Below are 18,325 nucleotides of genomic sequence, written 5' to 3'. Positions count from 1 at the left end.
AGTAGGAAGAAAGTGTGACATTTTGAACTCCTTAAAGAAATGGAGTCATTTATTCATGGTATCATTTTAATTGCCCACCATTAAAGTCTAAGTTTAGCAGTAAGTGGCTTATTTATGATTATGTTATGTATTTCAAGGCAGAACTTGGCCTAATGGATGCAATTTGACACGTTTGGAAAGTCTCTTCTGAAACCAAAGATACTTCCCAATCAAAACCCTGAAAATTAACCTCCAGGTTTTTAATATTTTCAGACTAGAGATCTATAATTCTGAAATATCCCTTTCTAATCATTTCTCTTCCTTCCTTCTCTGAAATCTGAGTTTTACTCTCATCAAAACTTGCCAGTCCTTCAGCCTCTCCCAGTTCCTCCAGTTGTGCAGCCCATCTAGGCCTCGGTGTCCCACACATTAATGCTCCATGCTGGAGTCCACTTCCTGGCCTCTCCCAACACTCTTCTTGTTGGTACAATATAAACCTTACTCCTTGACCTCCTGCCCCATTTTCTTGGTTAATCCCACTCTGGGTAAATTTAACTTTCACTTTTCCCACTCTCATTTCTGAGCTGCCAAATAAGAATCCAAAATAAACAAAGTGCTTACGTGAAACAAATCCATGCACCATAACCACAATTGGGCCCTCCATGCTCTTTCACAGTCCTACTCATCTCTGATTCCCTGACTTAATCCCCTCATCCAGTTTCCAAAACCTCTCTCTCCTTGAGCCAGCAACCTGATTCTCCCTCACTCACATAATGGCACAGTGAAAAGAAAGGCTTTAAGGCTCTCACAGGGCTGCATTCACCACAGAACACAGTTGCACACTTACTGTCACTTACTGCGTATGCAACCTTGGCAAATTGCTCAATCTTATAGATACCTCCCATTTATGGTTTCTCATCTATAAAACGGGAATAATAATATCAGTGTCTTCCTCATATGGTAGGATGAAGATAAGTGAAGTAATGTTTATGAAGTTCCTAGTGAGTTATCTCCTATAAAATTGCTCGATAAATGCTAGATCCTAAGATGAGTATGATGATTTCCATCACTGTTGCCACTTCTTTCTTCGTACTGAGAAGATTGAAGTCATCTGATTTCATTTGATACCTCTTTTTTCTATTTCAAACTTTCTTTCAATCTTTATCCAAACCCTTCTCCGTTTCTCTTGTTTCAGAGAGATAAGATTTCATATTTTTGCTAATGTTACTTCTGTCTACCTATGACTTTAACTCCACTTACAGCCAGTTCCCCTACGACCTTCCTCTGCCTGTCTCCTTTTCCACTGATTTCATTTTCCCAGTCTAAAAAACTTAATGCAACATTTCTCAACATTGGTAAAAACACTAGTGCTGGGGCTCCAGCTCTGAAGATTCTGATTTAGTTTGTCTGGGTGAGACCCAAGCTAGAATGGTTGGTAAGGCCATCCAGGCAATTTTATTGTGCAACCAGGTTTGAGAAGCATGATTTAGTGCCCTTCTGGAAAGATATGATATGTGGGTCATTATATGATGGGCCACCAGAGGATCTGTTTTAATCTTCCTCTCTTTAGTAAATATTTTATCATAAATATATTTGTGGTTTGGAGGGAGTGGTCTCATCATTTAATAGAGTTGGCAGGGTGGTTTGTATACTCATTTCCTCTGTAGTGTTGTTTCAAATTTTTTAACCTTTCTACAGAAATTAGGGCTATAAGATACGTATATTTTTTAAGTTTATTTATTTGGAGGGGGGAGGGGCAGAGAGAGAATCTCAAGTGGACTCATGCTGACAACACAGAGCCTGACACAGGGCTCGATCCCACAAACCGTGAGATATGACCTGAGCCAACATCAAGAGTCAGACACTTAACCAACTGAGCCACACAGTTGCCCCAGGAATATATATATTTTTAAGTTTATTTATTTATTTTGAGACAGAGAGAACAAGAAGGGGAGGGGCAGAGAGAGAGGCAGAGAGAATCCCAAGCAGGCTCCACGCTGTCAGCACAGAGCCCACTGCCAGGCTTGACCTCACAAACTGTGAGATCATGACCTGAGCCAACATCAAGAGTCAGATGCTTAACTGGCTGAGCCACCCAGGCGCCCCCAGGAATATGTATTTTTAAAAAGCTGCACAGAGTATCCTAATGCGCACTCTTAAAACTCAATTAAATGCTTCATGAGGGCAGGAACCATGTCCATCTTGTTCTCAGTCATATCATCAGAATCCCCTTTTCTAGCATAAACCTCTGCTTCCTGCATTGTGTCCATGTCATTTTGTCATCTTCTATCTCTAAAGTCAGGAATTTTGGGTATCATGTAAGACAACATCCTCTTCATATCCAGGTTGTCATCAAATCCTATCAAATGCTCTGCTGATAAATGTTCAGCAACAATCTCTTCAAGAGATAAAAAGTTTTAATCGTAGTGTTTGTCAGTATCCATAGTGTAAATAAACACTTTTGCCACGGCCAGTTTCAATCTACTGACGTGACAACACCTAACGTGAGTGTGCACATTCGGCTCTCAGGAGCTGGGAGCCGATGTGAACCTGCTTCATCCAGCATGCCACAGCATTATCGATTTCAGCACACAGCACTTCTCTAATCCAGCTTCGCCTTTTCATCCTCATTGCTGTGGGACTATGGATAACAGCCTCCTCTCGTTCTGACCTTTGACTTCTCCATTTCCTATGCCCATGATACCTAGTCAGTCAGTGGCATATCCTGTCAATACTTATCCCAGACATGGCTCGTATTTCTTGAGCTTTAACTAGCTTTGTTATTCATTGTTTACCACATTCACTGCTTGGGGGAAAAGAAAGAGTAAAGAATAGAACTTCCAAATTCCCCTCAATGCCTTCAAAATGAAGTCTGGTAATTTCACTTGAGGGTCTTGGTGATCTGGCCTCCACCTTCCTCTCCAGCCACACTTGTAGAGACTGCTTGAGTCCTCCTGCCATGGGCGACACTCATTGCTTTCTATAGATCTCCTTACCTCATAAATAAAATTTTTTTTTTTCAACGTTTATTTATTTTTGGGACAGAGAGAGACAGAGCATGAACGGGGGAGGGGCAGAGAGAGAGGGAGACACAGAATCAGAAACAGGCTCCAGGCTCTGAGCCATCAGCCCAGAGCCTGACGCGGGGCTCGAACTCCCGGACCGCGAGATCGTGACCTGGCTGAAGTCGGACGCTTAACCGACTGCGCCACCCAGGCGCCCCTCCTTACCTCATAAATATACGTTAAGAATGTACAAAACGTATCTGTGACATCTGGAGAATAGTATAAAATGGTCATCTTCCAGATTAAATAATAAGCCATTGATGGTATCTTAGAAGTTCTCTGCTCTTCCAGGGTCTCTGCCCCTTTGCTCTGTGCCAAAAGTAGACACAGTCATGAATTTTGTGCTAATCATGTCATTGCCTGTCATTAGTGTTTCCAGTTATAAATGTATTCTCTAAATAATATATTTCTTGGTTTTCTCTGTGATTCTTATATTTAAAAAAATATCACGCTGTGTGTGTTCTCCTAAGACTGACTTCTTTGTCTCAACATTATGGTTTGGTGGGGGGCGGGGGGAGTTAATGTTTATTTTTAAGAGAAAGAGCACATACATGCATGAGTGGGGGAGGGACAGAGAGAGAGGAGGACAGAGAATCTCAAGTGGGCTGTGCACTAACAGCAGAGAGCCCCACGTGAGGCTTGAACTCAAGAACCATGAGATCATGGCCTGAGCCAAAGTTGGTCGCTTAACCAGCTGAGCCACCCAGGCACTCTTCAACATTATGTTTTTAAGATTCATCCACATTGTTGCATTTAGCAGACCCTGAGACAAAAGTTTACCTGTTATTCTTCATTAAGGAGTGCATTTTCAGGGTGGGAGCCTTGCTGGTAAATAGAAAAGATCTCAAAATTTGCCTCAAGGGCCATTATTAGCATTTTCCTGCATACTAGACGTGTGCGCATCTATGGACAGTGGGCGGGTCCTGATGTTTCTCATGCCACAGCAGCAACACAAAATCCTGGGGCAGGAGAAAACAGACACCATGAAACATCTATGAGGCAAAGAGCTGTGGGCTGTGTCTCCTGTGGTGGATCAGAGTTTATGAAGAGCTGGCCTGAGAGAGTGGTGAGGCTAAGAGGGCCTGAGATGGTGCAGGATACCACCTGTAGTCATTGTTCTGTTGACGGACTTGGCTGTTGCACTTTTGTATGTGTCCTCTGAGGCTCACAGCAGGCAGGAGGTTTCCAGAGTCTGGGACTCTCATTGTCTCTCTCTCTCCCTTCTAAGTAGGAGATTGTTGTCATGAGGCAGGTGTGTTTTCAATTTTGCCAGGTGACACCACACTGTTTTCCTAACTGTTTGTGCCATTTTGAGTGAGAACTCCTTTTGTTCCAGATACTCAACACACTTCATATTGGTATTGCCTGATTTATTTATTTAGTTAGTTTAGTTTAGTTTTTTTTATTATTATTATTTTGCCAATCTTTGGTGAGGAGAGGGTGGTAGTGAAATAGTATTTCATTGAGGTTTTATTTTGTATTTCCCTCATTATTAATGAGTTTCAGTATCTTTTCCTATATTGTTCCTTTTCTACAAAATGCTTACACAAAAATTGTGCCCATTTTTTCATTAGGATGTATATCTTTTCTTACTGACTTAGAACAGTTCTTTGAAAGTTATGAATATTAGTCCTGCAGTTGCATACCTTTCAAATATCTTCTCCCAGTTTGTAGCTTATCTTCTTACTTTCTTAACGGTAACCTCTGATGAGCAGACATTCTTCATTTTTATGGAGTGGAATTTATCATCCTTTAACTTCATAGTTTGTGAGGATTTTCTGTCCTGCTTAAAAAAAAAAAAAAAAACCTTCCCTAGCTTGAAGTCATGAAAATATTATTTTATATTGTCTTACACAAATCGTATAGTTTTTCTGTTCATATTTAAGCCACTGAAATTGGTTTTGTGTGTGTATGAGAGAGACAGAGAGAGAAAGAGAGAGATGTAGTGAAAAGAGAATTTTTTTTTTTTCCATATGGATAATCAATTGTTTTAGCACCATTTACTGGATAATTTCTGCTTTCCTCTCTGCTCTGTGATATCCCTTCTCTCATGAACATGATTTTGTCCATTTTTTTTATCCCTTAACCAATAGTACATCGCTTTAATTATTACAAACTTATAATAATCTTGATATCCTATAACCATGTGTCCCTGGCTTTGTTCTCTTTTTTACAGGAGTGTCTAAGCTATTCTTGACCCTCCACTCTTACATAATAGATTTTAAAATTAGCTCACCAAGTTCTACAAAACACTTTATTAAGGAGATTGAAATTGTGTTGAATCTAAGGGCACCTGGGTGGCCCAGTCGGTTAAGCGTCCGACTTCCGGGTCAGGTCATGATCTCACAGTTTGGGAGTTCGAGCCCCACATTGGGCTCTGTGCTGACATCTCCGAGCCTGGAGCCTGCTTCAGATTCTGTGTTTCCCCCTCTCTCTACCCCTTCCCTGCTCACGCTCTGTGTCTCTCTGTCTCTCAATAATAAATAAACATTTAAAAAAAGGAAGAAATTGTGTTGAATCTGTAGATTAATATGGGAGAGCTGATACCTTGTAATGTTAAGTCTTCTTATCTAAAAGCATGGAATTTCTCTCCTTTTATTATTATCTTACAATAAAATTGCAGGCTTATTTCATTAAAGGGCTTACATATGTTGGACTTATCCCCAGCTACTTTATATTAATTGTGATCATGTAAATGACATTCTTATTACATTTTCTATGTAGAAAAATAATTGGTTTTATATCCCTTAGCTTTGCTGAAAAATCTTAATTCTGAAAATTCACTAGCAACTGTTTGGAGTTAAAATTTTTTTAATGTAAATAATTAAATTTTTCTCATTCATGAATAAAGAAAATTTGAGTTCTTATTTTTCAGTCTTTGTATGTTTTATTTTTTATATTTTCTTACTGTTCCTAGTAACCCATCCAGCATATTAAAGACAAATGGTGATTGAGCACATTCTTACCTTGTTACTGACCATAAAGGGAATGCTTTCATACTTTACTTGGGTATGATGCTTGTTTTACATTTTGCATGTTTTGTTTTTGTAAATGCCCTATACCAGGGTTTTCCTTTAAAGTTCCCTTCTAATGGGGCGCCTGGGTGGCGCAGTCGGTTAAGCGTCCGACTTCAGCCAGGTCACGATCTCGCGGTCCGGGAGTTCGAGCCCCGCATCAGGCCGTCAGGCTCTGGGCTGATGGCTCAGAGCCTGGAGCCTGTTTCCGATTCTGTGTCTCCCTCTCTCTCTGCCCCTCCCCCGTTCATGCTCTGTCTCTCTCTGTCCCAAAAATAAATAAACGTTGAAAAAAAAAAAAAAAAAACATTTTAAAGTTCCCTTCTATTCTTAAGAGTTTTAATCATTAATGAATATGGAAAGATAGCGTACACTTCTATATCTATTTAGATTACCAGCTGGTTTTTCTCTTTTAATTCAGTAATGTAATAACTTGCCTTAATCAATTTTCAAATATTAAATCCTGAGATACATTCCTGAGATAAATCCAACTTGGTCATGACCGTTTTTCACACACTGCTGGATTCCATTTGCTAATATCTTATTTCAAATTATTGCATCCATATTCATATGCAAGAGTGGATCATTATTTTTTTATCTCCTAGTTTCCTTGGCAAGTTTTGTAAGACTTTGTATGAAAATGAAGTTTGTCTTTTTTTTTTAATATTTGATAGAACTCTCTGATAAAACTAGAGAATGATATTTATGGAAAGATATTTAAATGACTGCTGACTCAACTTTTTTATAGGTTATAATAGTAATGAGATTTCCGATCTTTTTTATATTAGTTTCGGTACCTTGTATATTTCTAGAAATTTATCCATTTCATATAAAATTTCAAATTTATTGACAACATTATTCATAATATCCTCTTGTGTTTATTCATGGCTATAGAAAATGTAATGATGTCCTCCTTTTGCTATCCTGATAGGATTGTGTCTTTTGCTTACTTGGTCAGTCTTTTTTTTTCTTGTTTTTCATTAGCTTTTTCAAAGGAGAAATTTTTTAGCTTTTATATTTTCTTTATGTTATTATCTTATGTTTTACATTTTCTTAATCTCTGTTCTTCTCTGTTTTCTTGTATTTTCTTTGAGTTTATTTTTGTTTTCTTTTGCTAACTTCTTGAGATGGATTTAGCTCACTAATATTTAGCTTTTTTTTTTCTTTTTCTAAAGTAAGCATTCTCATAAGATAAATTTACCTTTCAAATACTGATATTGCCATGTTGCCATATTCCACAGTTTTATTATGCAGTATTTTTATCATCTGATAAAATGTTCCCTGATATTTATCATTTGATAAAAATATTTCTACTATGTAGCATTATTACTCCCTTGTCATGGGTTTTTTATAAGGATTTTTTTTTTTTTTTTAGTTTCCAAATACATGGAGATATTCTGATTGTTTTTTAAAATTGATTTTTAGCTTACTTCTCTATTGGGCTGAGAATATAATGTACATGCATTAGAATTCAGTATATAGTCAATACCTGCGTATGTTGTCCCTGTGCTTGAAAAGAAGGAATATTTTATATTATAAATATATAACAGGTTATATGTTACATATTGTCTTTATTTTAAAATGTTCCACATGTGTCCATTAGGTCAAGTTTACTCATGTTTTCCATCATCTATATTCTTATTTATTTTATCTGCTTTTTCTATCAATTACCAAGCAAGATCCTTAAAATTTACCTGCTATTATTGTTGTTTACTTTCCTTATTATTCTTTATTATTCTGTCAACCTATTTTATATTTTGAAGTCATAATATTAAGTGCATAAAATTACAACTTGTTACCTCTTTCTGATGACTTTTAAACTCTTATCAATATGATATTATTCTTTTTCATTGTAATACCTTCTGCCAAATAAGAAACTTTGTCCACTAGTATCCTGGAACTGACTCTTACTAACTTATAGGAGCCAATTACATACATCTTTTCACAAGTTAGTGCTTGGTAATGTCACGTCAGTGGCTTGAAATCAGCTATGAAAGAATATTAACACATGGAATTTGGCGAATGCTACAAATCAGGCCTTCTCATCTATCCCCAAGAACTGGTTATTAAATATTTACCAGCATAGCTCTGACTTCCTTCAATATTAATATAACCATACCAACTTTCCTTTGGATAGTGTTAGCATGTTATTACTTTTTTCCACCCTTTTAATTTCAACTTCTCTATGTCTTTCCATTTAGATGTATCTCTGAAAACAGCATAGAGTGGGATATTATTTTTAATGCAGTCTGATAATCTCTGCTTTTAACAGGAGTATTTTGTCCATTTGCATTTAATGTGTGCCAAATATTACATGGAACATACTAATCCAAAACTATGGTTTTTGAATTACTATCATACCCTTTTTAAGTTAGAAACCTAACACATATAGAGATTATCTTCCCAAGTTCAGGAAGTGACTCAAAAAAGCAGAACTATCTTACTATAACTTCAATCCCACAGGTACTCAAAACAAAGTTCATCTTTCCTCTCTACATGAACATAGGTCCTTGTGCCTCAGAAAGTTTAACAAGCAGAGATTTACAGCTGTTTCTGTTGATTGACTCTACTCCAATTCTGTTCTTGAGCAGTTAAAAATATCACTTTTGTGTGGAAATATATGCACCAATGCTATACATGCAATTCTCTCTCTACTCAGAACTTTCATATACTCCAAAGTCAGGTCTGCATGAGAGCGCTAAAAATGAGGAATAGTGTGTTTCATGGTTTGCAATATTAAAATCACAAGCAGCAAAAAAAATTAGAAAACGAGATGCTGAGCTAAATAGAATTAATTCTACTATGAATACTTTAGACATTGTAATATTCTAATAACTATGTTCCAAGTATATAGCACCCCTGGAAACGCAAGGAGAAAGATATCCCATGGTCCAGCAACCCAGCACAGCTGGAACCAAAAGGAAAGTGGGGATTTGGCACATATCATTAATGTGTCTCATAAGGAAATCCACATTCCTGTTCCCTGATATTTTATAGGGCACCCCCAGCCTCTAGAGTTTCCTAACTCCTGAATTGGGGGGAATTTTTCTGTAAGCTCTTGGTAGGTCTCTATGAATTCCTGCCACTTGTCTTCTTCACCCACTTCCAAGCAGATCATGGCCTCAGTCTGCCTCTGGCTTATGAATTACCTGGTACTGTTCAAGTGTAACCCTTTGGTTTCCATGCCATTCAATATTTGCATCAAGCTGTGCTCAAGAAATGCTCTAAACTGCAATGTCCCATACATTTGTGAGGTACAATTGCAACTGGGCATCCACATATCAGACTTACTAGTAATATTCCATTATGTTTCTCTTGTCCATAACCTGTGTATTTATTTAAACTCTTGAAGGAGTTCTGAAACCTATGGAGATTGTGCCAAAAAGTATACATGATGCTTTAGAAATTGGGAAGCAGAAGAAAGGAAAAAAGGTTAGTAGAATTTAAGTTAATGGAGGGATGAGATGATTAAAAGTGGCTTAATGGAATTGGTCCCACATTTACATGGAAAGGGTAGCTGCCTACCCAGGATGATTTGAGGGGTACTAAAAAATCCGGTTGTTAGAGAAAATGCGGGTTTCTTTTCAGCTGAAAACAAGCCTCAGCTAGGCTGGCGAGCAACTTGAACATACTTGTTCTCACCTCAGTTTCACATTCTGTTTACATGACCATAGCACTAAACCAACTCCCTTCACCATTTGTTCAAAGTAATATACTTTGCAGTTAACCACAGCTTCTAGAAATATCCTACTTTTCTTAACTTTCAAGACTGGCTTATTCGGGGGAAAAAGGATTTTGCTGATTTTGCTTATGTATTCATATGAAAATCACTTATAGTTCTTAACATTTTAAACTTTCCTGCTAAAATTCTCAAGTAAATTTAGCCCTCTATACAGTAGCAATGTGTTCATCTTGTAGTTCCCACAATCTGTGACCCAATACCATATACCTTGAGAACACTTGAGAGTCAAGGGCATGCGTGTGGTTCTGGAATTACAGTAGGGACAGTGCCCTTGAACTGGTAGTGGCTGTGTGTGGACCTCAGCCAGGGTCCATTATAAACCGATGCCCTGCTTTAGATGAAAGCAGCTGTGTTCTGAGACCTTCACACCACACACTATGACAAGTACTTCCATTGTGTTTCTCTCCTCTCCCAGGACAGAGAGGCCAGTCATCTTTGACACCCCTCCCCTTCTCAATATGCCATTCTATCTCTCCCCACAAGGGGTGGAGGAGTTAGATCAGGAAAGTTTATGCAAGATTAAATAATTATTTTTGAGAATTTCCAGTCATTGATTTGGTCCTGAAATGTTATCTACTTTCTCTCTGTGGAATTCTGTTCTTCAAATGGAGATTTTTGTTCTACAGGAATTCCAGTAATTTTTGTCTCTACTTCTGTTAATTCATTCATTAAGGCATTCCGGCCTTCTCCCTTAGGAAACATAATGGGTTCGCTAAGTGCTTGTACCAGTGACTGTTGCTTTCATAACAATGCTGCCGGAAAAGCCCCATTCTCCTTTTCCTGTTGTCTGTTTTATCGTCACAATATGTGTACAGTAATACTATATTGTAAACCTGCAGGGTTAGATGGCTGGAAAATATCCTTCTGGAAAAGAGTTTGATAAGGAGTGGTCCAAACGGGTTGATAAGGATCCACTTGAATATAAAACCAAGAAAGAGACTGATTGGTGGGCAAAACTGAGCCTTAACTTAAAATGAAAACTTCATAAGCAGCCTACAGCTGGAGGCCAACTTTGGTACAGAAAGGAAAAAAAATAAACTCTTTGCAGATATTACAGGGAGGTGAAGTGAATTATCATGGCTTCCAGGATGCCAGTCAACATCAAGGCCACATGGCCACCAGCCTACAACCTAAAGTGGAAAAAATACTTTTGACTGAAGGGCTAGCTTTCACATTAGCATGTAGATATGCTTAGTCAATCTAATTTTAAAACAGTATATGAGGAATCAAAAGCCTAGTATTTCTGACCTGCCACTTCACCCTTGGACATAGTTGATTTTTCCTTAGAATAAATTAATGTTTTAATTTAGTATTTGAATCTAGTGGTCATTTCATTAATTTCCTTTTCTATATATTTGGAAATTTCTAAACTTGTCATAGCTATACTGGATTGCAGGATTTTTAGCTCCAGGATAGAGTGGCTAAAGGAAAAAAAAAAGATCCTCCCAATGTAAACTTTTTTTTAATTTTGTTTTTTAAATTTACATCCAAATTAGTTAGCATATAGTGCAACAATGATTTCAAGAGTAGATCCCTTAATGTCCCTTACCCCTTTAGCCCATCCCCCCTCACACAACCCCTCCAGTAACCCTGTTTGTTCTCCATATTTAAGAGCCTCTTATGTTTTGTCTGCCTCCCTGTTTTTATATTATTTTTGCTTCTCTTCTCTTATGTTCATCTGTTCTGTGTCTTAAAGTCCTCATATGAGTGAAGTCATAATGATGTTTTTCTTTCTCTGACTGACTAATTTCGCTTAGCATAATACCCTCTAGCTCCATCCATGTAGTTGCAAATGGCAAGATTTCATTCTTTTTGATTGCCGAGTAATACTCCATTGTGTATGTATATATATATATACACACACACCACATTTCTTTATACATTCATCCATCAATGGACATTTGGGCTCTTTTGATACTTTGGCTAATGTTGATTAGCATTAGTGCTGCTAGAAACATTGGGGTGCATGTGTCCCTTCGAAACAGCATACCTGTATACCTTGGATAAATACCTAGTAGGGCAATTGCTAGGTCATAGGGTAGTTCTATTTTTAATTTTTTGAGGAACCTCCATACTGTTTTCCGGAGTGGCTGCACCAGCTTGCATTTCCACCAGCAATGCAAAAGAGATCCTCTTTCTCCACATCCTGGCCAACATCTGTTGTTGCCTGAGTTAATAATGTTAGCCATTCTGACAGGTGGTATCTCATTATGGTTTTGATTTGTAGTTCCCTGATGATGAGTGATGTTGAGCATTTTTTCATGTGTCAGTTGGCCATCTGGATGTCTTCTTTGGAGAGCTGTCTATTCATGTCTTTGGTCCATTTCTTCATTGGATTATTTGTTTTTTGGGTGTTGAGTTTGATAGGTTATTTATAGATTTTTGGACACTAATCCTTTATCTGATACGTCGTTTGCAAATATCTTCTCCCGTTCTGTCAGTTGCCTTTTAGTTTTGCTGATTGTTTCCTTCGCTGTGCAGAAGCTTTTTATTTTGATGAGGTCCCAATAGTTCATTTTTGCTTTTGTTTCCCTTGCCTCCGGAAACGTGTTGAGTAAGAAGTTGCTGTGGCCAAGATCAAAGGGGTTTTTGCCTGCTTTCTCCTTGAGGATTTTGATGGCTTCCCATCTTACATTTAGGTCTTTCATCCATTTTGAGTTTATTTTTGTGTATGGTGTAAGAAATTGGTCCAGGTTCATTCTTCTGCATGTTGCTGTCCAGTTTTCCCAGCACCACTTGCTGAAGAGACTGTCTTCGTTCCATTGGATATTCTTTCTTGCTTTGTCAAAGATTAATTGGCCATACATTTGTGGGTCTATTTCTGAGTTCTGTATTCTGTTCCATTGATCAGAGTGTCTGTTTTTGTGCCAGTACCATACTGTCTTGTTGATTATCGCTTTGTAATACAGCTTGACGGGGATTGTGATACTTCAGCTTTGGTTTTCTTTTTCAAGATTGCTTTGGCTTTCTTTTTCAAGATTGCTTTGGCTATTCGGGGTCTTTCCTGGTTCCATACAAATTTTAGGATTATTTGTTCTAGCTCTGTGAAGAATGCTGGTGTTATTTTGATAGGGATTGCATTGAATATGTAGATTGCTTTGGGTAGTATTGACATTTTAACAATATTTTTTCTTCCTATCCAAAAGCATGGAATCTTTTCCCAGTTTTTTGTGTCATTTTCATTTTCTTTCATAAGCTTTATATAGTTTTCAGTGTATAGATTTTTCACCTCTTTGGTTAGATTTATTCCTAGGTATTTTATGGTTTTTGGTGCAATTGTAAATGGGATTGATTCCTTGATTTCTCTTTCTGTTGCTTCATTGTTGGTATATAGAAATGCAACTGATTTCTGTGCATTGATTTTATATCCTGCAACTTTGCTGAATTCATGAATCAGTTCTAGCAGTTTTTTGGTGGAATCTTTAAGGTTTTCCATATAGAGTATCATGTCGTCTGCAAAGAGTGAAAGTTTGACCTCCTCCTGGCCGATTTGGATGCCTTTTATTTCTTTGCAGAGGCTAAGACTTCCAATACTATGTTGAATAACAGTGGCAAGAGTGGACATCCCTGTCTTGTTCCTGACCTTAAGGGGAAAGCTCTCAGTTTTTCCCCAATTTAAACTTTTGGTGTCAACCACTTTTCTTAGCCTGCTGGAAGGAGCCCTGCCCATGGACACCCACCTAAATATTTCCTGCCCACCTAAATATTTCCTGCCACACCTTTCATGAGAACCTCCCAACTCATTGTGAGCCCATCCCACCATGCTGCCGTAGCCCTTCCTCAAATGGTCTCTTTTGCTGAGAAATCACCACTCTCACCATCACTCCCATCAACAAATGTACTCAACATGTATAATCCCAAACTCAAAGAAGTGATAATAGCAGTTGATTTTCCAACATTCCCTTTTCAGTATACATTATGTGTTAGATAGCGACACCATCTGGTGAGGTGGCACATTAGCATGTTGAATACACCAGGCTCTATGAGCACACATTGCAAGCCTCTAAAAAATAAAAAAATTAAAAAAATAGAGGAAAAAAGAGAATGAAGGGAGGAAATGTTGGTACTTTTATGTGTGGTATCAGAGGAATCTTCACCCATATAGGACCTTACTTTGTTTTAGGAAAAGCAGTAAAGCCAGATCTTTCAACGACTTTTGCTGTGGAATGGAAAAAAAAAAAAAAAAATGGATCAATAGCTAGAGGGGAAATGGCATCAAGAGAATCCTTTAAGTAGAAGGAAAAGTAATAGCGTGTTTGTAGGCTGATAGGAGTAATCCAGCATGAAGAAGGGAAATACCAACATAGGCAAGTGATAGAAGAGTTTCTGGAAGAATGTCCTCAAGAGGTGTAAAAGGATGGGATACAGACAGTACTCAAGTAAAGAAATTGGCCTTGAATAGGAATAGACTGCTCATCAAATAGTCACAGGAAGGAAAGCAGAGTATGTGAATGCAGATGCAGTCAGTGAGCAGATGCAATGCTGGGCATTGATAAAGTTCTCTTCTTGCTCCCCTCATTCTCAGGAAAATGTGGAACCAGGTCATCAGCTAAAAGTGAGAATTGACCAGAAGTGCAGGAAATCTGAGAAAAGTTGTATGTAGTTCTCCTGGAGAGTGAGAAACTCAGTGGACCAGGGAAACATAGTGTGATGCTACTTATGGATCATAAATTTAACATGAGTCTGGGGGCACCTGAGTGGCTCAGTTGGTTCAGAATCTGACTGTTGCTTTTGGCTCAGATCATGATCTCACGGTTCATGAGTCCCAGCCCCATGTCAGATTTCATGCTTACAGCACAGAGCCTGCTTGGAATTCTCTCTCTCTCTCTCTCTCTCTCTCTCTGCCCCTCACCTGCTCACTCTCTCTCTCTCAAAATAAATAAACTTTAAAAAAAATTGTTAAGTGAGTCCAAATGGTTATTTTTCTCCATCCACGTTCAGCTACAAGGGTACAAAGTGAGGAGTAGGAAGAGGGCTGAATATAACATAAAGTTTTACCTATCAAGCACAGTTATTCAGGGGCAAGGGAATTGATGACTTGTCATCCTAAAGAGCCAAACAATATTAATATTCTTCCACATTGACACCCATGGTCTTAATTGTTTCTATTTATTATTATTTATTTACTCTTGGATAAATTGAAAGTACCTGGGAATGCTGACTTTACTAAAATACACTTTATGCATAACCCATCTCCTTTCTGTTCTTTTGAGTTTCATTCACAGAGGAATTTTTTATTTATCTTTTCACTTAGGATATTATCTTTAATAAGATGACTGTGCTCAAAATCTCTGATATTAGACACTGTAGCAGGGAGAAGAAATTTAAAAGGGAGGTTGCAGTAATGTAGGTGGACAGGACAAATGAAATACAAGAGAACAATAAATGAATTCTGAATATGGGGTCTGAGAAAGCTTAGTGGAAACGGAAAGAAAGCTTAGGAACTGGCCCATGAAGGAAGAAGGAAAAGAAGGGCCTGCTGATATGAGGGAACAGACAAATAGGAGATGAGCACTGAAGGATGGAAGTACAGGAAGTCTTCCACGATGAGCATAGTCTTGTCTAAGGACTAAGGAGAAGTGTCACGAAAGAACATGTTTAGAAGGAAAAGTAATACCAGGGAGTGAAATGCATAGACTGTTGAATAAAGGAGTTTTTATTGAGCACTTACCCTGTGCATAATGCTGTTTTAAGTGCTGCCCAGGTGGTAACTCATTTACTAATATCACAGAAGACCTGGAGGAGAGGCACCACCACTCCCCATTCTACAGGTGAGGAAACACAGGCACAGACAGGTCAAGTGCTTCCAACTGTATAGCTAGTGAGTCACAGAGCAAGGGCCCTGTGTACCACTGGTGTTATCAAAACATTTTGAATAAACAAGCAACATATAATTTCTGTTGCTACTACATTTTTCTTTCGTAAATAATGAACATATTTAAATTAAATTTAGAAAGTAAGCAATGAATATTAGCTGTCTCTCATGTGTATTTAGAAGCCCTGAATATTCAAATATATTAATTTCCATTTTTTCTTTTCCTCATTCAATGAGATGACTGTTTCCAAAAACTATTGGCTTAGACTGTTTTCCTGGTGATTAATCTACAATATAATATAGTACAATTGTATTTATTTTTGTCCAAATTCTTATTATATTGTATTCTGGAAAAGATACAGAGTTTTTGTTTGTTTTTTTCTGAAACCACTTTGCCCTTCTTTTTCTTTGTAACTCTGAACTTCACCCAGAAATAGTTGTTGATGGCAGCCAATTCATCAACATACAGGTTATACTCATGTTTTGTCAAGGATTTTCTGCCTGAAAAATTTTCTAATTTTTTATTAAATATGCTTCCTTTTTATAGCAGGTCATTCAACTATCAATTCATTCTCGTTAAACTTTTACCTATTCTTTCTAAATACTTATATAAACTAAAAATATCAGACACATGAAAATACATCCAGAGAATCAAAGTTCAGTTCAATTTCAACATTACTACTTATGCAACATGGAGGACAGCATCTAACGTGATCTCATTGCTTTACCAAAGAGTGCTTTCATTAGCACCAATAAATATCAGCTCTTTTTACCTCATTGAAATCTGTAACATCCCATGTTTCAATCTTTAAATTTTGGGTTTATTTTACTTGAATTCCTTGGGAAAGACACAGACTTTGTAATTGTGGCCTCTTCTATAAATATTTTTGAACACAGGTAACCCTTAGTCTGTGTTCTCAGAGACTTTGCCTACCTCTTTTCTAGTGATGACTTAGGGTCAAGACACAGGCAGAAGATTCTGATCCTTGCCCAAGTGATAGTATCATCACAAATGATCCCCTGTGGTCATTTCTATGTGTCTAGAGGAACACAGGCTGAAGTGTCTATTACTCATGTGAGAAAGGACACCAGAGAAAGGTGGAAGATGGTTAACCTAAAGTAGAGAAATGCATAGCATAGAGGAAATATGAGGCACTGTCAACTTGACCTTTGCTATTCCAGAGGGCAGAGATAGGACTACTGTGCAGAAGCTACTGGAAGGTAATTTTCAACACAAAGAATTAACTAAGTAGAGATTTTTAAAGTGAAACAAAGTGCTTCCTAGATGAGGGAGACAATCAGTTGTAGGATATTTGCCATGGGTCTCCCTTACCAAGGAGATATTAAAAATTCAGTGGCCATATAATGTATTTTCCAAACAGGGATACATTTGAGAATGAAGGGATAGCTCCAAATAAACCAGGATATCCCAAGCAAACCAAGTCTCACTTCACCCTAATTCACCCTCATTGTTGATCACTGGCTATGTGTATTTGACATGTGAAGAATAGGGAAGATTGATCCCAGTGGGGAAAAAGGAACAGGTCAGAGCTCATGGGATTCTGGGACACAGAGCAAATCTGGAACTTTTTCACCTCCTTCTAATCCTATCCTGGTAGAATGAAGTCCAAAGACCTGGATCAAGCAGTCCTATGTGAGCAAGCCTGGATATGAGCAAAGTGTTAAGATCCAGAAGAATCCAAGTAGGAACAATTCCAGGACAGGGGCACTGTTCCCAGAGCCAGGGTGGAGTAAATACTATTCCCAAAGCAAATTATTCAGCGGGTTCTAACAGCATAACATTAAAAAGCAAGAACAGGTGGCACCTGGGTGGCTCAGTCGGTTAAACATCCCACGCTTGATTTCGGCTCAGGCCATGAGTTCATGGTTTGTGAATCAAGCCCCACATCAGGCTCTGCACTGACAGCACAGAGCCTGCTTGGGATTTTTTCTCTCCCTCTGTCTCTGCCCTTCCCCTGCCCACTCTCCATCTCTCTCTCTCTTAAAATAAATAAATAAACATTTTTAAAAAACAAAGTAAGAACCAGACCAACCCCAAAGGGCAGGATATTGTAGGGGTGACAAAGTGGAAAGCAGGACCAACATTACAGGCAGGCACTGTGAGAAGATGTGCAGGATGAATGAAGAATACAGTTTCCCAAAGCATGGTCTGTGCTTACCATACTGGATAGGCCTAGAATTATCTAATGACCCACATTTTTTTTTTCTAATCTTAGTGGCAAATGAATTGTAATTACAAAAACTTTTTTCTGTGACCTACACTGAAATCTGTGAGCGTGTGAAAGGTTATTAGAAATTAACATTCCTAAACTAAAATTCCCGTTTTACCAGCTTCAGTGAGCACTGTATACTCAGCTCCTGTCTCCTTCTTGCACTTGCCAGTGTTCAGTGGGCACCTTCCACTCAGCCATGCAGCCAGCCTAACTCAAGGAAAATGGCCTCCACCTCCTCCACAGTTAGAACGAGCCACTCAGGGTAATTTCAGTCCCCTACTCTGTGATCACTCAACTCAAGCCAATAGCACTGGTATATCCCTTGGCAACTGGTATTGGTCCAGGCATGTGGCATAAGTCAGCCACACTGTAGGGAAAGGTTATTTTTCAAAATGAAACAAGGGCAAGCATGTTTAATTCAGTGGAAGCCAGCCTACAGATATAATCACCACGTGAGGGGACTGAACAAAGAGAGT

The 18,325-nt window shown here is 38.2% G+C and overlaps 1 protein-coding gene across 3 annotated transcripts in view; it reads left to right on the top strand.

Annotated features, from left to right (window-relative positions):
* Positions 1 to 18,325, top strand: part of IMPG1 (interphotoreceptor matrix proteoglycan 1) — a 133,994-nt gene that overhangs the window by 5,636 nt on the left and 110,033 nt on the right. Inside the window, exon 1 of one of the 3 annotated variants that reach the window (XM_086707273.1) lies at positions 17,250 to 17,361. The exons of the other annotated variants lie outside the window; for them this stretch is intronic. Within the exon in view, the coding sequence (XP_086563399.1) occupies positions 17,286 to 17,361 (76 nt within the window). The 5' untranslated portion in view covers positions 17,250 to 17,285. Of the gene's footprint in view, positions 1 to 17,249; positions 17,362 to 18,325 lie in introns of those variants that run through there. 3 annotated transcript variants of the gene reach the window in all.

This window comes from Puma concolor, chromosome B2 (assembly GCF_028749965.1).
Source record: "Puma concolor isolate L17-30 chromosome B2, mPumCon1.1.hap2, whole genome shotgun sequence".
NCBI lineage: Eukaryota > Metazoa > Chordata > Mammalia > Carnivora > Felidae > Puma > Puma concolor.
This window is presented reverse-complemented; position numbering and strand designations above follow the sequence as displayed.